Raw genomic sequence first — 21,435 nt, forward strand, 5'->3', positions numbered from 1 at the left:
CTTTCGCTTTTAAAGGGGAATGAAAAGAATAAAAAAAATAACATTGAATTTAAAGAACCATTCAGTGATCCCAGCGCAAGTGTGAAAAAATTAAAATTGTTTATAAATTGCTTAAAAGTGAAGGATAAGTTATTCAAATTGTCATTTGGTATTTTTGAAATGACAAATTTGGCAAAAAAACGAAGAAAACAGCAGTATTGACGAAGTTGAAGCCCCATTCAAATACATGTAGCTAATTTAGATTATAGATTCATGTAAAATGTCTAATTTTGTCTTAAATACACAGCTTTCGGCTGAACCACTTGCAGGTTATGTAAGCACATCTATGACAATGACAACGGTACTGTAGCGGAACCGGCCTTCGGTATATATGGTAGCGAAGTAAGGCCTATGATGTAGTAGGTGTACGAAACATATCGTACCTGACACTGGGAAAGGAAACACTCTCACACTCACAGATATGAGATCAATTGGCTCAACACCTTTATTGGGCTTCGGGCTGATCCAAGATCGGAGTGGATTCAGGAGCGGAGAGCGGCGGCTTGGATGCTTAGAAGAGAGGGAGAGCTAATTGACCAGTCATCGACCAACCACACTCACGGCTACAGACAGTCTGGCCACACTTGGTCTGACACTTGTTGAAAAGACGGCCCGGCCCGGGCGCACTGGCCCGGCCGACCTGGCGAACTGGCCAAGAGTGCTCTTGCACTCGGCTTATATAGCCAATGAAACCACGTGACTGAAGGAGGCCCTCTATCGTCGACATCCATTTCCGCCACACACTCCCTCCCCAAACCGATCGTCCCGGATCGTATATAGTCGGGCCAGGGGCGGAAAATGGGCGGTGATTGTATTTCAGAGCTGATCAAATCACACGCAACTGAATCGTTCCGACTCAGGAAAGATCGATCACTTACGCCTAATCGGAGCGGGGATCACCAAAAGAGCCAGACAACGACATGCAAGAGCATGCGGGAGGATACGAACATGGAACGAGATCAGCCATGATCGTGCATTACCCTCACCGGTGCCCATACACATTGCTCCCCGATTCAATCGGTGCTCCGCCGGGTCCAAAATCCGGAGTAAATGATGTTTCCTTAAAAACTATCATCTTTATATTAAAAGATACTCTTCAACACTTTAACATATAAAAAAATGTAGGAGATTTAACTGAATTTTCCAAAATATCTCCAACAAGTAATTTGATATATCCAAAACATATTATCATCAACTTTAAAATTACTTGTTGTCATGCTTTGTGATATTGAATTGTTAAACAAAACAGTTCTAAATAACTTCACAGCATGTATATTATATATGCTGGTAACCTTTCTAACATTATAGTTAGAAATCCGGAGTCGCCTTAAAAGGAATGTATTATTGCTCCGGTACAAAGCATTATCGCTGGTTATTAATACCAATGATCCTAAAAATTGTTTTACTGCCACGATTACATGTGTATTTAGTTCACACACAAATAATAGAAGTAACCATTTACCCAATCACGGAGCCATCACATCAAAGAAAGAGCCGGCCAGCGAGAAGCAAGAACACAGGAGGAGCCGTCATAGATCGTACATCTATGACAGGCTAACGATCCTCGCTAGTGCACATACCACTCACCGGTAGACTCCCCCTCCGATCCGACGAATCTCCATCCGGAGCAAACAATGTCTCCTATTATCATTTAAAAGCAATATATCATACAAAATCAACCTGATTAGTTGTTTTAACAAAATGCATGGCCATGCTCTTGTAAGTACTTTACAAAATAGTACAACAACATGAAAATATAATGTTGTCTTTAACGTCTTTATCCAGATTTTACTTAGTAATTTGACTGATTATTAAATTTCGGAATGATTGATTCACCAATATGAATTATTGTGCATCATCAACATTTCACTAACGGTTGCATTCCATCCATTCCTAGATGCTTTCAGGAATCACCGGAGCAGCGGAAGGGCCCATACAGCGAAATGCAACGACATGGGAAGACTCCGACAAATCCTCAACCAATGCCCATACATGACACCAGGGATCACAACCGATGATCCAACAATTCCCGAATCCGAATAAATAATTCACTACCATCAAAGCATTACATCGCGATTACACTGTGTGCGATGCTGACATTTCACATCACACACACACATACTACTGTAAGAGTAATTATTTGCTCCTTCACGGAGCCATCGCATCAAAGATAGAGTCCGCCAGTGATGAGCAAGAGCACAGGAGGAGCCATCACAGGTCGAACATCTATGACAGGCAAACGATCCTCGTGCACATACCTCACCGGCAAACTCCCTCTCCGATCCGACGGATCCACAATCTGGAGCACAATCCGGAGCTTTAGTGGGAATCATTTCTAAATCCAAACTTCAAAGCTAATGTTGAAGTAAAATAAACTAGTGTGTTTAACAGCGTCAAAGAAAAGCTACACCTCACATTTATATAAACTTGCTCCGAAATTCCGGAGTATTAAAAGAGCAAAGATTTTGCTGGATCTTTAAGAATCAAGATAATTCCGTCGGAGCAACTTCTCCGGATCAACGGTAATCATTCCCACCGAGCACCTTCTCCGGTGATACGTTTAATTTACGCCGGAGCAACTTCTCTGGATGCACGATGTAATGATCATTGCCACCGGAGCAACTGAATAACATTCTTGTTGTTTCCACACTACACATATTCGCATGTGTTGGAGGCTCACCTCAGTGTGCAGAATTATCAGATTAAAAGCAGTTGTCGGCTCACCCTCAAAGTGCAGAGCTACATGTACATCGTATCATGTACTCATCTACTTAAGAATACCGAAGCCTACTCCGCATGCACCTTGTCACCTCCAGGTCTGCATTATAATCACGGGATTCGTCTACACGCTGTCACCTCCAGTCTTCTCTGTAAGATTCGGAAAGCTGTTCCATCGGATTTGTTTTGCTGCTCTTATGTATGCGGGTTTCTCTTTAGTAAGATTTGGATGTCTGTCCTCACGCTTTACCCACTGCCGAAAACTAACACTACAAAATTAATTCTACCAGGTCCGGTTTCCATTTCGGACTCTGCTCCAACCACGGCGTCTCTGTTTCTTCGTAGGAGTCTTCTACATCACTGCTCCGACCACGGCATCCCAATTTCCTCGTGGGAGTCTTCTACATCACTGCTCCGACCACGGCATCTCAATTTACTCGTGGGAGTCTGCTAAACCATTGCTCCGACCACGGCATCCCAATTTCCTCGTGGGAGTCTTCTACATCACTGCTCCGACCACGGCATCTCAATTTACTCGTGGGAGTCTGCTAAACCATTGCTCCGACCACGGCATCCCAATTTCCTCGTGGGAGTCTCTTCATTTAAACTTCAGCAACTCGGCAACTGCTACTGTGGAGGAGGACTATTTCTTGATCCGATTATGTCATTCTTCAGCTCGCTATCAGCATGCACAAATCCGGCGACAATGTTCATCTGCTACAGTTCCAATTAATGTATTCCGATGATTTTCCCTGATTTCACAATTATTGTTCTAACCATTCCAATCACTTTAACGAGTTCTATCGGATCCGGAGCAACTATGTCTCGGAGACACGGTGCGCCGGATTTCCGGAGCTTCGTAGGGTTTGAGTCTGTCAACTTCGCACTCCATAGTTCTCTCTGCTAAACACTTGTCCACCAATCTGATATGTGAATACTAGTCCAACTGTCACGGAGATCCCACCGCTGGCACCAAATGTAGCGGAACCGCCTTCGGTATATATGGTAGCGTAAGGCCTATGATGTAGTAGGTGTACTGAAACATATCGTACCTGACACTGGGAAAGGAAACACTCTCACACTCACAGATATGAGATCAATTGGCTCAACACCTTTATTGGGCTTCGGGCTGATCCAAGATCGGAGTGGATTCAGGAGCGGAGAGCGGCGGCTTGGATGCTTAGAAGAGAGGGAGAGCTAATTGACCAGTCATCGACCAACCACACTCACGGCTACAGACAGTCTGGCCACACTTGGTCTGACACTTGTTGAAAAGACGGCCCGGCCCGGGCGCACTGGCCCGGCCGACCTGGCGAACTGGCCAAGAGTGCTCTTGCACTCGGCTTATATAGCCAATGAAACCACGTGACTGAAGGAGGCCCTCTATCGTCGACATCCATTTCCGCCACAGTACCAAAACCTGAATTTTGATGATTTTTACGATTGTCCGGATGAGCAAATCACTGAATGGGCCTTTAACAGGATGAATATATATAATTATGCAAGTTATGTAGAATTGTGCAAAAATGTTTACTGTGTAGTAAGATAGAAAGTGATGTAAGAACTAAAATTGGAAGTGGAATGCCTTTTATAAAAATTACGTACTATTAATTATCCATTTTGAATGAGGTTGGATGTATGGCATACGCTTGATGTCATGCACGTACTACATGAGAAATACGCGTAACAGGAATTTGGCATTTTTAGTTTAATCTAATTCTTGTTACAAAAAAATAAACAAGTAACGAGCTAATTGTGACATGATCAAGGGGAATGAGTCACATGTCGACCCTGGTTGGAAATGAGTTTTACATATGTTTCTAAAGAGGACATATAGAGCTTCCAAAAACTAAAAACCTCATGTTGATACGACTTTTTTTCTTCAAAATTACATCAATTTATCAATCGTTAAAAACTAGAGAAAACAAAAGAATTTTAACACTTTCTTTGCCAATATCTCAGAATCAATATTAGCGACATACGACTCATATCCCTTGATCGCGTCACATTTTAGTATGTTATAGGACCACTGCAAAGCCTAATTTATGGGTAATAATATCTAAATTTTTACAATTGGTTTGTGTCACATTTTTAATTTAAGAGTTGTTACTGACAAAGTGATGAATTCTTGTTAATGCTTTAAAAATGTAATAATTTGGTGCTTTTCTTGTTTGTTTTTTCCATGTTTTTCTTGTATATGTTTTTTATTTATTATTATTATTACAAAACAGGCAAGCATAGTTTCACCCCAGAGTACCAGCACAGTACCAGCATCAGTTCCAATGGCACCTTCCCCCGGTAATAGTGCAACAATGACAATGCCAACACATCAAATAGTGAGGCCACAGACTGGTGCAGCTCATGAGCTTGTCACCTCAAGCAAACAGGTAGGTGGTACAACAGTGTTGTAGACAAATATGAGAACAGGTTTGGAACACAATTACAGTCTAGCAAACAGGTATATATAAATGTGACATATATTTCCATGTGCATATGTCCAAGCCATTGATCAATCATGTTTTGACTTTTATTCACATCGAAAATATTGTCAATAAATATATTTAATGATTAAGAGTACAGAAATAAATCAAATACTGGAACTTACGTTTCGTTAACACGACGTTTCATCCGAAACCATCGGACATCATCAGGTGACTGAGTTAGGTCGATTGGTCACGTCGGCTGTTTTCACCCACAACAAAGTCACGGGACATACCTTTAATCCGGAAGATGTCATCATTCTGGACAAGGAGGAACGCTGGTTTGAAAGGGGTGTGCACGAAGCCGTCTGGGAGAGAGTCGAAAGACCGTCGCTGAACAGAACAGGAGGACTACGCTTTCAACTCTCGCATGCGTGGGACCAGGCACTGAAGTATTTGATTTATTTCTGTACTCTTGATTTACCAACTGGATGAATAATCTACACCAAGATATATTTAATGATTATATACCGTATTTTGTCAAATAAACGCCCCCGGGGGCGTTACATTTTCCCAAGGGGGGGTTTATTCAAGGTCAATTTTAGAACGATAAAAACGCTAAAAGGATGAAATATGAACTAGAAACACTGACTTCTGGCTCACCTCCGGGTTTCCAATCCAGATTTTCGCCAATTATTGACGCTATATCGACCATGTGGGGAACTTGGTAAGCTTACAACACAAGATGGCATGGAAATATCGGCATTTTTGAAACATCTTGGTTGAAAAAAGTGGTGGGGCGTTTATTTGAGGGGGGGGCGACTATTTGACGAAATACGGTAATATGATTTGTTTTTACCATCGTTTTATGTGTTCTGAATACACTTAAAGCTGTTAAAGTTATGTGATTATTGTATTAGTCTTACAGCATGTACTTAAATAATCTGCTCTATCAAGAAATGGGTTGTCTGAGCAAAGGTTGAAAAAATAATGATTTTGGATTTTCAATTGCCATGGGACTTACATCTCTGAACCACATTAATAACTAGATAATGAAATGGGCAAAATTGTAGAGACATCATTTCTGGCTAAAAAGAAAAGAAAAAAAAAGAAAAAGCGCAGTGATTTATAGTGCGCTACGCACAGGCACAATGCCTAGACGTTGATCCACAAGCCTCAGCACACTTTACAGTAGACGTGTATCATTTCAGCTAGATACACTTGACTACTTTTAACAGACCATTAACTTAAGCAGCAAAGCATGTGGAAATGAACTCCTGCCTTCATTCACTAATCAATCATGAAGAATAATCATACCTCCTATAAATAATACAAATATTTTGATCAGAATTACATCAAATTTATGAACCATGAAAGAGATGAGGAAAGAAGATATACTTGTGAGAGGCATGGTATGAAATAGGATGGGTATTGGATAAACTGTATGCGTCAGATGAATAGCTTCTGTCAGATCAATTAGTCTGTTGATGAACCATGGGTGTTAATGATTCACAGCAGTGAACTCCTGTACAAAATAGACTTTGCTTAGCATAAGATTAACGTATGATTATAAAGTTCAACTATGGGGAGGTCTACTTTTAGTTTGGTTGATTCATATCAGCTATTAGGGTTGGAACTTAAAGGACTTTGCATTTCAGTTTCAAAATTTGGGCTTATAATTGAAAAGAGTAAGATAAAAAAAATAGTATTACTGAATGACAAAAGTAGTCATGTGTAACCAGCTGAAATGATACACATCTACTTATTTGCTATCTTCAGTAGATAACATTTTGTGTTCATGTGACTATTGTTTTTACCATCTTGTTTGTTTTCTCAGTACCCTTAAAGCTGTTCAAGTTAATTCTTGTTTTAGGCTGACAACATAATATAATATCAAGAAATAGTCTGTTTTGTCAAGAAATGGGTTGTCTGAAGAAAAGGTTGAAAAATACTGATTTTGAATATTTTCATGATATAAATATTGACATGACACGTAAAAGTGTAGAGGCACCCTTTCTGGATATAGACCATTAAGCAGCAAAGCATGTGGAGATGAATAACTTCCTTCAGTCACTAGTCAATGATGTGGAGTACTCATATGTCATGTAAATAATACAAATATGTTGATCGGAATTGAATCAAATTAATGAACCATTCAGAATAGGGAAAGATGTACTTGTGAAAGGCATGGTATGAAGTAGGATAGGTATTGGATAAACTGTGTGTGTCGGATGAATGGCTTCTGTCAGATCCATTAGTCTGTTGATGAACCACAGGTGTTAAACACACAGCAGTGAACTCCTGTAAAAAATAAACTTTGCTTCGAATAAGATTAACATATGATTATAAAGTTCAACTTTGGGGTGGTCTACTTTTAGTTTGGTTGATTCATAATAATTATCAGGGTTGGAACATAAAGGACTTTGCATTTCAGTATCAAAATTTGGGCTTATAATTGAAAAGAGTAAGATAAAAAAATAGTATTGCTGAATGTTAAAAGTAGTCATGTGTAACCAGCTGAAATGATACACATCTACTTATTTGCTATCTTCAGTAGATAACATTTTGTGTTCATTTGACTATTGTTTTTACCATCTTGTGTGTTTTCTCAGTACCCTTAAAGCTGAATAAAGTTAATACTTGTATTAGGCTGACAACATTATATCATATCAAGAAATAGTCTGTTTTGTCAAGAAATGGGTCGTCTGAAGAAAAGGTTAAAAAATACTGATTTTGGATATTTTCATGATATAAATTGACATGGCACGTAAAAGTGTAGCGGCATTCTTTCTGGTTACAGACCATTAAGTAAGCAGCAAAGCATGTGGGATTGAATTACTTCCTTCATTCACTAGTCAATGATGAAGAATTGTCATATGTCCTATAAATAATACAAATATTTTGATCGCAATTAAATCAAATTTATGAACCATGAAAGAGACAAGGAAAGAAGATGTACTTGTGAGAGGCATGGTATGAAGTAGGATGGGTATTGGATAAACTGTATTTGTTAGATGAATGGATTCTGTCAGTTCCATTAGTCTATTGATGAACCATGGGTGTTAATGATACACAGTAGTGAGCTATGCAGTAAAAAATAGGCTTTACTTAGAATAAAATTAGCATAAGATTGTAAAGTTCAACTTTGGAGGTGATCTACTTTCAGTTTAGTTCATATTAAAGTTGAATATAAGGGTTAAACATCATGGGCTTTGCTTCTTGGTATTCAAAAGACAGTGTCAACAGTACCACTGAATATTAAATGTGAGTAACCAACTGAACTAATACATAGCTCTATGATGTATATGCTATCTTCAGTAGATAGCAAACTTTAAGTTTCATATTTCTATTTTCAGTACAGCCAAACTAGATAACAAAAAATCACCTCACAATGTGTGAAGTGGATAACAACTAAATTGACATTTTTGTCATCTTTTTCAGAAAGAAAGCAACAAACATCCAATTATCAACATGATATTACCATTTAGTAGGTGGCAAGGAAAACTGATGTTCTTTTTTGCATTGAAAATACTCGTAAATTTCTGCTGACTGTTCTTACTTTTTCTTCTTCTTTTCTTTCTAATTCTGTCTAACGTCTACCACTTGTTGTTTATCTTTATCTTACTGCATGTTTCTACTGGGGAACGGTTGGTGGGTAATGTGGTTTAGTTTAGAGTGTTACTGGTTAAAGTGCTCAGTGGAAACAGATCGGATCAGAGTGATGCGGTGTGGACACCCGGCAACCGTGATCCACCACATGAGGTAGACCATGCGGTGTGACACCCGGTATTTCTGTCAGTGGAAACACAATGGTTAACGGTTGCTGGGTGTTGAACTTCTTTTATGTACATTTTATGTATCTCATCGTGACCATAAAAGCAGCTTGGGGTCAGGAAAATATTTTCAGTACTTCCGGTACACACCACAACCCTTATTTTAAGCATCAGTAGAAACATTCTGGTTGTTGCCTGAATCGGATTGTGGGCTACCAGGTAATACCGGGTAAAAATACAGAGTGCTCAGTGTAAACACACAGTTAGTATGAGTCCTGATTCTTTTGATACTAATTCTTGTGATTTTGGTTCTGATTCTGATTTCTGCAGTCCGAAACTGATGACACCAGCAGGTGCACTCCATCCCAGCCCCAGGTACATGCCAATTTGTCTACACCTGTCCCTTATGCAGGTGGAAATACCAGCAATGAAACCGCTGGCACACAACAAGATACTGCTGGTAATAACATGGCAACCAATGATATGTATCAGCAACAGCAGCAGGAAGAAGATCAACCTCGTAGCTACAACCTTCCATTACCTGGTAAGTTGCAAGTACTACCTATAGACGAATCCAATTTCACGCATTCCTAAACCTCAATGGCTGCCAAAGTTGGATCCCTGTCGGCTCCATCTCACCTAAAATGTGAAATGATGCGGGCTTGGGAGGGTATTTTAAACTGCATTCTATCACCTGTGTTACATGTAGACAAAAGAATAATGACAGTGTACAACACAAAATAATCTAACATCAAATTTTAAGCGGCTTTAATCCACCCAATTGGGCAGTCACTACACCAGTTTGGTGCATATGGGGACCCATCATGGCCGACCAAATCCTGACCATGATAATCCCACCACCAAATGCTGATTTCAGTTTAAAAAAAGTGGGATTGCTCTCGGCTCGGTAGAATAATCGGAGGTGAGAATGTTTTTTTTTTTTTTTTTCACACCTTTGGCCTCTCAATGCTTCCCACTGATGCATTGGTCCAAAGAGGGAGAATAATTTTTGAATAGAACAGACAATTGGGTAACTTCCATTTGCAATACTCACTCCCATTGTGGAAGATAGGTAAAGCAATATACAGGTGGAGTATGGGTTTCAAATAAATTGACCCAACCAATTCCATTTGAAAAAAGATAATGCCTCTATAGAAAATGTTTCTTAAATCTTCCAGAGTGGTAGTGTGGGTTTTAAATGGAATAACTCTATTGTCCATATGTCATGAAATGGGTTCCTTTGCATTTTGTCAGTTATGTCAAGGTTTGTACATCATTTTGCATTAAAGCACACATAATAACAAATAAGAGAACCTGTCATAGCAAAGCAAACATTTTCTGGAATTAAGAAAGTGTCCAATCTTTCAAAAAATCCAAATATGCATGAAAAAGTTGTAACTCTTCAAAAGTACATAACATCAAAATCATGGCACGTATCAAAAAACAACATGATTGGTGTAATGTAGAGGCAATAACCCACCTAAAATGCATCCTTTGACAGGATTGCCCCTAGTTGATGTACTTTTATGATGCACAGAAAAATATGTTATTAAATTTTCAGTGAAATCTGAGGACAATACAAGAATACTGCTTGGACTGCTTAAGACTTGCCTGTACTAAAACTTAGATGCCATTTTTGAAAAGATTAGACCGTTCCTTTCAGAAAATAGCTTTTACTATGACAGGGTTTATAGTTTGTTAATTATGAGTGTTTCAATGTAAGATGATGCACAATCATTGAAATGTACTGAAGAACTAAGTGCACATGTTCTCCCATAGACTTTATATGTGAACTGTATCCTATGTTCCATATCCCTATTTCACCACTCTACATCTTCATTTACTTAAATTACCTGAAACTTTTTATTTAAAATTCCAGAAGATTAATTTTGGTATCAAGTAAAAGGTACTATCATAGGTTTTCAAATGAATGTAAATTTGATAGCGTAACAGAAACAGACTAAAGTTGTTTCCTATTACAAATAAGTCATTTTTTTACTTCAAGATGAAACAACACCACCCTATTTGGGTACCCCATTTCATGACACATGGCCAATATATATCCCCAGGTATATATCTATCTATATATATTTGCTTAGGCTGGTATCAATTATGTGTAGACTAATACTAGGAATAGTCGAGAGAAAGGGCGAGTCAGCCAGAAGAAGTCATGGTGTAAATTACTGATTAAAAATTTGACTAGATATGATGCATGCAGTCTTGGTCCATCCTAGCACCACAGCAAAGCTACAAGATTGCAGGGTACTAGCCTACCCTTGTTTTTGCTCTATCTCATCATAGATACTAAAAATAAAATTTTAGTATCTATGATCTCATGGTGTCATGTTTTTGTAACAAACATACCAACCTGAGCCTTGGGCTACTATCACTGTCAATTTATAGGATAACTAAGGCGGTGCAAAATAATGTAGCCTTAGCAAAACAAAGCTATGTCTTGGATATTTGTATGTGACCCATTGCAAACCAGGAATATGGTAAAATTGTATAAATGAAATTTTGACATGGCTGTAAAGCACTAAATAGATTCATAAGTTTGTTGATATAGAATAAGAAAAAGTTTTGTTCATGAGAAATTGTTCTTACTTAAGAGCTCTTAAAGGCCATAATGATTAGAAATTTGCTTGAAAATTACATCAGATTTGTTATTGTAACATGTAAATGTGAGTGCTAAGGAGAGGGGCCTTGGGACTCAAGCCTATTTGGGGCACATTTTAGCCACTGGTCCCCAGCTCAGATGGGCTGCCAGTCTCTGGGGTTAAAGGTTTGTGGGCATACTCCTAAAGTATACTTTCGAAGATATGGTAAAATTTGTTAATTTCTCAAGTTTTTTGTCAATGGCAAGCTAAATTTAATGTTATGAAAATGGGCACAAGTTGAAGAGTTGCAATGTCTGTTACGATTCAGTGGGTATCACATACAGTGATCTACAATCTGAAAGACTGTGGTCAGTGTGGCATTTTACCAATAGACCTTTTCATATCGAAGTTTTCTGAAGTGATACGCAGTTCTTGGGCATGCACTTACGCCAGTTGTGCGTCGCGTTGCATCAATGTACGCAGTTGAGGAGCGTTTATTTGTATTTACGTGGGCATTTAAAGACACTCGCATCCATGTGATTATGTTGTAAACATTTCCGATGCCGATTCACACAATATGAAAAAAGTCTATTGATAACACGCTGACTGCTGCTCACTTCAGGCTAGGGCAACATTTCAGGCTTATCAATTTTACACCGCTTCATCTGTTTGAAGCTGCAACTTTTCAAATTGCACCAGTTTGCTTAAAATTATTAAAATTTGGAAGATTTAACAAAATTCTTCACACTTTTGTGTCACACATATCATTTTTAACTAAAAGTATAAAAAATCACGATCCCTCACAGAAGTATGGACTTTATTGTTGTGTTTATGTAGGGTCTAGTTGGAAACCGTAAAGTTGATCTTGCTTGCACCTTGCAAGGATTATAATAAGTCAGAGAGTATATGTGACATAATTGAACCATGTCAAGCTAGGCCTATATCTCTACTTGAATATTGTGATGTTATATTAGCACTATAAATATTCTGACTATAACTACATATTAATCTTCTCACAGATGCTGGCAATGATGACTTGAACACTAAAACCCCTGATCGTATTGACTACAGGAAAGATTTTGAGTATGTGTCTCCAGGATTTGTGTACGAATCAAGACCAATGTTTGGTCATGGTGACCAGGTAAGTTGTAACAAATAAAATAAATAAATTTTGAATCAATATAGGGCACTTTTCCAGAGGATTCAAAGCCCTGTAATTTCGCTGCAACTGGTGAATCATCACAATCAGATCGCATCAACAAGGCCGGCTGCAGCCGAACCCGGTACAAACCTATCCGCACTTGGATGTTACATCCACCCATTATTTGTGCAGCTCCCCAAATTCCATTGGGTGAAGGAAATATTTGATTATAACCAAACAACTAATCACTGATTTTGAAAGCAGAGGTATCCGGAGATGGAGAAAACCCAGCTAGAGCGAGCATGGATTGGGATAAACCAAATGCACATTCATTCCTTGGGCACGGCCTGGGCTTGAACCCAGGAACTCAGTGGTGCAAGGCAAGGGAACAACCGCTGCGCCAACTCGCTTACAGCATCTTTATGTGTATGTACAATTTTTATTTGTTTATATTTGTGTTTTTATAAAATGATATTGGTAGGAGTGGAGGCCCTCTAATCAAATTATTCTGAGGATTCTGACCTAAATGTCATCATGGGTACCTTCATGTATTTTGATATAAATAAATTATGGTATATTTGTAATTTGTAAGAAATAATAAAAAGATGAATGAATAAATGCATGACTGTCCAATAGGTACAGTATTCCTTCATTGGCACATAATGATCCATTTAGCCTTTTAATTTTGTATTCATCCTGAACAAGAACCGACATACATCATAGTAATCAGTAATGCCTAAAAAAAGTTTAATTGGGCGTAACCCGACCTAGTTACACTGCCAACCCTGAATATTTTTTTATTTTTGAAAGCAGAAAAATATGTAAGTTTAATTTATAAAAAAAATGAAAAAAATATTAAATGCTTTGACTGTTTCCTATAGCTTTCTACTATTTTAATTTCCCATTGAAGTGATATATTGTGAAACACACTTCCTCTGATGGTCTCTAATTAAAAGCAAAAACATAAAAAATGCACATCAGTATAATTATTAACTGCCATGTCAATATCTGTGTGTACCATTGTCTTAATTATATTCAAAAACAGGTGTCAATTGGGCAAGTTTGGGACAGAATGGCAGTCCCTTGCTCAGATTGACGCGAACGCCCTGTTAATGAGCGACATACACAGAGCTTTGTGTTCACTTCAAGTGCGCCTATCTGTGCCGACCAACGATTTGACGCACAATCGGCCAATCAGATTATCGGTCTGTTGCTATGATTGTCAGACGATTGATTCAGCCAATCAGAACCGTACTTCTGTGTTTATGCTCTGAACGCTCTCAAAATGTAAACAAGTGCCGTTCTTCTCTGATAAAAACTTTAGTTGCAGTGGATTTCCTTGCTTCAAATGGTGTGGTATTTGAGATGTTTGGTATGTTTGTGGTTCTGAGTTTTGTTGTCAGGGAGTATGTTAATAATAGAATGTATCATAAATCACCTTAATTTTACCCACTGAAAGATTCAACACAGTTTACTCTTCTTTGAGCTTAAGCATATATAGTATAAAAATCCAGCAATGAGCTATACTAGAAAATCCATACACCCACTTATTGAAGACATGACCTTAATCTTCTACACAGGTACTGTGAATTTCAAATGGGATTACCTGAATGGGTGACTCCATTTGAAATCCATACCCTCTGTGTGGAAGATTAAAGCCATATCTTCCATAGGGGTGTATAGGTTTTAAAGGAATAGCCAAGATTGCCTAAAAGGAAATTATGTTGATCCTTTTATTTGTAATTTTATAAATTCATATTTCTATCTATTTTTTTCACGATGCATAAAAATAGTCATGAATATTTCTTCTTGGTTAAAGATAGCCTTAACTACATTGTTATCTTTTGAATCAGTAAGCACATTATGTTTCAAATATGTAATTTACAACATCAATCAAATGTTGATATTCTACGGTTAGCAGTAAGCAGCATACCTGATGATCAATGTTTAATATTACTTTGTTTTCACCCTCTGCGTTGAAGCATTGAACTACATGTCACTGACACACAAACACATATGTTTTTATGGTTACCGGTATTTCATTGTGGTTGGTTGTCTTTTATTTTCTGGGCAACAATATGTTCTAAGATAATTGGAAATTGCGGTCTAGCCGATATCAGTTGGCCCTGTAGCAATGAGCACATTGGGAAGTTCTATTGTCTTGAATTGATTCATTTGCAAAAGTTCTATTGTCTTGAATTGATTACCTGAAGTGTTTCCACCACAAAATCTGACAATAGAATACCAAGTTAAATCAAATGTCAAGATTTGCATGCTAAAACCAAAACATTTTCTCACTTTGGCCAAGAAAAAAAATTGTTTGCTTGCCCTCAAATGAATTTTAACGATTAGGTCGTTCGGTCGGTCGGGATTTCTTTTTTTTCTTTTCTTTTTTTTAATTACTAGCAAACTCTGCTGTTTGTATTAATTAAGGTTCAAAATATGAAAAATCAGATAATTTTGGTGTCAAAATGAAACAACTAACATTACAAAACAACTATAATGTTAAACACAAGCTTTAAAATTTTTTACATCTTCAGAATGCAAAAATTTGGTATTCATTTGTACAGTAAATAGAAAAAAAAACTTTTTTCTGATTTCCAAAATTAGAGTCCTTCTTGTGATTTTTAAACAGAATAGCATTGTTTCTTCAACACATTTGCCCCAAAAGTGAATCCTCAGATTTGTCAACACTTTGATTTTGCAATGTGTCTGCAATGCATTCATTTTGAACCAGGGAAGTTTTGGGGAAATAACTTATTTCTCAACTAATAGTGTTGGTATACAGAGCATGGTGAGCAAAATATGTTTCCGCATTGCCCTTTTTCTCAACCCGCCCTCATTTATTCCACTCATCAAAATTCAATAATGAGTTCAGTTCATCTTTAGGAAAAAAATCGTGCAAGGAAGAGAAGATTATGATTGAAGCATCTCAAGATGTTATGGAGGTGTTATTTCATAACAGGCCAAACAAAGCACCTGCCTACCTGCCCATTGCAAAACCAACCTGTCATATTGTCTTCTCTCCATGTGGAAGACATGTCAGGAAATTGAATATTTGCCATATCAGAGGCTTGGTTGCTTCTTTCTAGTGAAGCACCCACCTGGCCTCCAGACATGGCACACTAATCACTTAAAAGAGTAGATGACCTCTTTGTTAAAGGTGGCTGAGTCATTTCCACACTAATTCCGATAATGTGCACATTTTGGTTGGTTTTACATGAGTGCTGAAAAACTCATCCTGATATTGTGGTGATTACGTTTTCTTGTAGTAATAAGGAGTTTGCATTGTATCATAGGACTCTATGTTCATACTGACTGAGTTTGCGTTGGGTGCTTGGATTTATTGGCGCTTAACGGTTACTCGATCATTTGCGCCATTTTACTAATACTTTTTTTAATCACCATCAATGCAAGAGACAAGTCAGATCAGTATTCTCAGGGAAGAAAGCATAGTTTTAGATCCAGGCGGAAATCAAAAACATGTGGAAACCTGTACCTAATATGCATGCCTCTTTAAACTAAGGGAAAATCTAATGCACATATTCTAAGTAAAAAATGTTTTTACTTTTCTTTAAACTTTGTTATGTAATATGAATGAATGGCATGCTTATAAAGCGCATTCAGTCAAATGACCCCAATGCACTGAACAGAATCTTAAACTATAACTTTTAACCTATCTATAAACTTAAAAGCAAAGCAATAAAATACACTGTCAAATGTTAAAAAGTTATTTTATATCTTTTATTTTATTTGCTTTGTTTGATTTCATAGGTATCATTTTCTTTTTCTATCCTTATCATTTAATAATTACTACATTACTGCATAAACTTTCTGATTCTTCATTCAGAACGTAATAAATTCATAACCTCATTAATATATATGGTCATTTTCACGGTAAAGGGTGTAACTTTGGATTTTTAACATTTTGATCCGTAGTGTTCTAATAAAGCCACAGAATTCCATGATTTTTGGCCACACAAGTCATCTAGTTAGCAGCTACCTTGGGTAGCATAATCATCTTCGGGAGTTACTGCGTTCAGTTTTAGCAGGCTTAAATGTACCTAATATTGCCATTTTGAAAAACTATAAAAAACAGTAACATTTTTGTAAAACCCTGTGTTTTCTTCAGTTAGTTCATGGATAATTTTTCTTATCCTGAAAGTACGGTCATATGTTCAGTAAACACTGCCACATTAGATTTAATTGTGAACAGCCCTGTATTTTTGAGAACCGGACTTGAGATTTGTCGTTTGAGGCTTCATTTTCCGTTAACAATTGTTAACAAACTTTGTGGGTATAGCTTTGGTTCATAATTCTTGGTTATTTCTTCACTTCTTCTTGATTCATAACAGTTGATACCTTAACTTGAAATGGGTAACAAAAATTAGTTGATTCGCAAGCTTTTAAATTTTTTATAAAATCTTGACTTCAAAGAGCCATTTTTCCGTTAACTTTTTTGAAGCCTCCGAAACAAACTGTTCAGCAAGCTTGGGCAAATATTAATAAAAGAGCTCATCCAATCTATTTATCAAAATGTAGCAAAGTAGATCCTCAAGTCACTTGTTTTTAAATCATGGAGATATATATCACCGTTTGAAAATGGTACCCAATACAAACTTTCCGTTAACAATTGAAGCCTCCGAAACAAATGAAGCCTCCGAAACAACAATTAGGTTAATTATCATCTATGCATATCTAAATTGGTGTGTTTCATACTGATATCTGCATTGTAATTGTTACATGATATGTGCAGAATGTCATAAATTTAAAAAAAATTTGATATTATGGTTAATGTTTGAAAAATATACTGATACCCAAGAAAGTCCGTTTCGGAGGCTTCACATGCAAATAACACCATATTTAACGAATGGGTGAAAAAATTACCATGTTATAAATCTACAATATCTGCCGCATAGAAGCATTGATTCAATACACACAAGAAAATAACAGCTTAGATGATCCCAACAGTGTTGTTTTCAAAAAAACTACTTCTGCAATGTTTAACCATTGTTAACATGAAGCCTCCAAAACAAAAAAAATGACTTGCTGTGATAATTTAAGTTTTGTCACAACTGAAATTCAATACTTAGAAGTAATGCATGAAAATTGGTAATTGCGATATTTTTTACCTATTTTTTCATGTCAACTTGTAGTAGTTAGCCAAATGTTTTACTTTTATGATCACCTGAGTTGTTAACTGAAGCCTCCGAAACACAGATCGCTTGAATTGCCAATTCTAGAAAATAACTCCAATTTCTGTGAAACTTGGCTGGGAGGTTCCTTTCATCAAGTAGTATTTGTACATGAAGTTAGACATTCAAATTATTTTAGGAACCCAATTAAAACTTAAAAATATGTTTAAGGTTGGGAAATTTCCATTGCAAATGACCCTTGATGTTAAAAATTTTCAAAATTGCAATTACAAACATAGCAAAACATGGTATAAAATTTAACTTATATCTGTTGACTTACTTTGGAATGGGATTTCACATGTATTCCAGCTTTCATGTCATATTTTTCTGAGATTATGTAAAATACATTTTTTCTTAGATTTTAACCAAAATGTTATGGAAATGTCAAATTTTTTATCCGAAATCAAAAGGTTTAAGCCTTGAAACATTATTTTACTGGAATTTAAGTTGCTTCTATGCATGATTACAGTAAACAGAAACATATTTAAGTGGTTTGAAATTTTGACCCTAAAAATCAAAAGTTACACCCTTTACTGTGAAAATGACCATATGCGAAGCCTGTGATCCAATCAAAAGAAATTGATTGCCTGACCACGCACTAATTGTGTGGTCATTAATAACTCACAATGGCTCCTGACGCGCTACAATGACTTCTGCGCTTGCGTGCATGTATAAGCTAAGCGTTATGGCAACGCACATGCCTACGCGATGCCGTCGCGCTTCTGTGATTGGTAGCTCTTGTTCAGTTGTCGGCGCGATTGTCAAATTCGCTTGGTCGATTTTTTGTAGGGTAGGTTACAACAATAATTAGAACTGCTAATAAATATTTATTATTTAACAGCATTTTATGACATAAAATAACATAAAATGCTATTTTGATTTGTTTAAAATATTAGATACGACTGTGATGAATGACAATAATAACTTTGCACCATCTATTTTGAGGTCATTGTGTGAAATTGTCGGGTTTTGTTTTGGGCCTCGGTATTAAAATACCTCAGCCAAAAAAAAACCCCTCCGATTTCACATTTTATTTTTGTCCAATTAATGATCAAATCGGGATATTACCTGTAGAGATATTTACTAATTGACAGTTTACTTCATCGATTGAGAGACTTGGAATTCCTGACATGAATTGGGAGTTGATTCCATAGTTTGAGTGCTGAATACGAAAATGATCTCTGGCCGTAACTTACAGTTTTGACAGTCTTGCATTGCAAGGTGGTGGTAACGTTTGATCTGAGAGCATGAGTTGGTTTCTTGATGATGATGAGGTTACATAAGTAGTCAGGTGCCAGGTTGTTGTGACATTTGTAGGTAAGAAGCATACTTAATTTTGTATAATGATGCGCTAGTGTAACCAATGAAGGGATTGAAGAATTGAAGTTATGTGTTCATACTTCTTGGTCAATGTATATATGTAACAAGCTGGGGGGGGGGGCAGTATTTTGTATGTGTTGCAATTTGCTGATCTGAACATATATTTGGAAGCCCAACATGCACAACCCGTAATAATGTTCTATCAAACAAAAGAGGTCACAAAACCCATAGAAAATGCTATTATTTGAATTGAGTCTTGAGGAAAGGAATGCATAAACCAGTTTTTCCAGTGCTATTTTGATCAAGACATTTGCGCACATGGCCAATATGGCGAGTGAAGCAAAGTGGCCATTTCTAATGGCGAGTGAAGCAATGGGAGATCATGGAGAGATTTATGACAATGATCTTTAATGGTATAAGTGTATTTATGTTGATTTTTGCTTTACGTATTATTGATTTAAAATGCAGAAAATTGGGTGCCAAATACAAAATTTTTTAATGTACATACACTTGAAGTTGCAGAGCAATGCTTAAATATGCTTGAACCAATTGACAAGCCTCATGCTTGGTAATTAAAACATGCATATGTGATGTGATCAAGCAGAATGAGTCATTTGTAGCGTAAGTTTCAATGTGCCATTTTCAAAACTTTATTTTGCTGAAAACTCCATCACAATTCCAGAGATATGGACATTTTAGTGCTGCTCAGAACAATAAAATATGAAAGAAGTTACAAACTAAAGCAGTATTCAGACTTTTTATTGTACGTAAAATATTGTATGCAACATATCTACATTGTTTAATCTATTGCCATTCTATTCCAGTAATGTTTAAGTTCTAACGAATGTTTGATGACGTAAAATCGATAATATATTTCTACTAGTACTAGATATTATATGTAACATATTATCAATTTTTCGTCATCAAACATTCGTTAGAACTTAAACATTACTGGAAATAGAATGGCAATAGATTAAATAACGAGATATGTTGCATACAATATTGTACGACAATACTGGAGTCTGTGGAGCGCTTTAGGGCAGAGTAATGGGAGAGAACATGGACCTTTTCGAGCATCATTATTTCTTAATTGTATGTCCAAAGTATATAAAACTATACATTTTTGGAAAGGAAATGAGTCAAGGAGTCTCATGGTGACGTCAGATTTGTTCAAAAACCTCTAGTTTTTGAAAAAATCACAAAAATTCACTTTTTTACCCCAATTTTTTTGTGACCACTTAGAAAAAAATCCGTTCAGAGTAAAAAAAATTCAGCTAGCTTTTCATGAAGAAGAGATATGAACTTAGGCAAGGTTTTTTTATTTTTTAGAAATTTGTCTCTTTTTTCAAAAAAATAAAAAAAACATGTGAAAAAAGCAATTTTGTCACTCTATTAAGCTAAAAATTGCACGTAATGGTGTATATTTTTGTTTAAAATAAATATTTTGAAAAAATGAGAAAACCTTCCCTAGACTTTGATGTACTCTAAACGATAGTGCAAAAAGTTTACCTTTTGCTTGCATATTTTTCGTATTATCTTGTCACAAAAATCGTGCAATATTGTCAAAAGTGAACTCTGAGAAATCGAGGTTTTTGTAAAAAAATGTCAAAATTATGCACAAAACGTCCTTATATTTTTAAACGGCAAGACTTTCACGCTTGTAAAAGCTGTAACTGGTGCATGGTTTAAATATGCATCTTTTTGCACCAATGAATCTATAATGTCTGCTTTCAGTGCGCCAAAATTCAAAATAATTAAAAAAATCTAAGTGGCATTTTTGTTTTGTTTACACCACATTTGCTGGCGTTAACAACATACCGAATGCGCCTTGACTCATGTTGGACATACGCGCAAAAGTTATACACACGTCACGCCACGCGAATCGCTAGCCAGAATCACAATATTTCGCATTCAGCGCATTTCTGACTCATTATTTCCCGCCAATTTACTAAGCTGTCTTGAGCCATGTGACTTTTTAGAGTTGAAACGAGTGAAAATAAATCAAGCAAAAATACGAGTAAGAATTAGCAAGATGTGTTTTATCAGTTTCAAATGAAAGAATACATCTTAGTGTTGATAAATATCAAGAAATCTCAAATTCGGGCATGGATGGATGTGTCTTCCATTACTCTGGCCTTAAGGCTATATCTCTAAATCAATATTAGCAACAAACAACTCATTTAGCTTAGATCACATCACATAAAGGCTACAAGCACTTTGCGTGTAGAGTCT

The 21,435-nt window shown here is 36.7% G+C and overlaps 1 protein-coding gene across 1 annotated transcript in view; it reads left to right on the forward strand.

The window, feature by feature from the left end:
* Nucleotides 1-21,435, forward strand: part of LOC140141629 (uncharacterized) — a 176,327-nt gene that overhangs the window by 39,864 nt on the left and 115,028 nt on the right. Inside the window, exons 9-11 of the mRNA XM_072163540.1 lie at nt 4,989-5,144; nt 9,281-9,494; nt 12,567-12,688. Of these exons, the coding sequence (XP_072019641.1) occupies nt 4,989-5,144; nt 9,281-9,494; nt 12,567-12,688 (492 nt within the window). The remainder of the gene's footprint in view (nt 1-4,988; nt 5,145-9,280; nt 9,495-12,566; nt 12,689-21,435) is intronic.

Source organism: Amphiura filiformis, chromosome 19 (assembly GCF_039555335.1).
Source record: "Amphiura filiformis chromosome 19, Afil_fr2py, whole genome shotgun sequence".
Classification (NCBI taxonomy): domain Eukaryota; kingdom Metazoa; phylum Echinodermata; class Ophiuroidea; order Amphilepidida; family Amphiuridae; genus Amphiura; species Amphiura filiformis.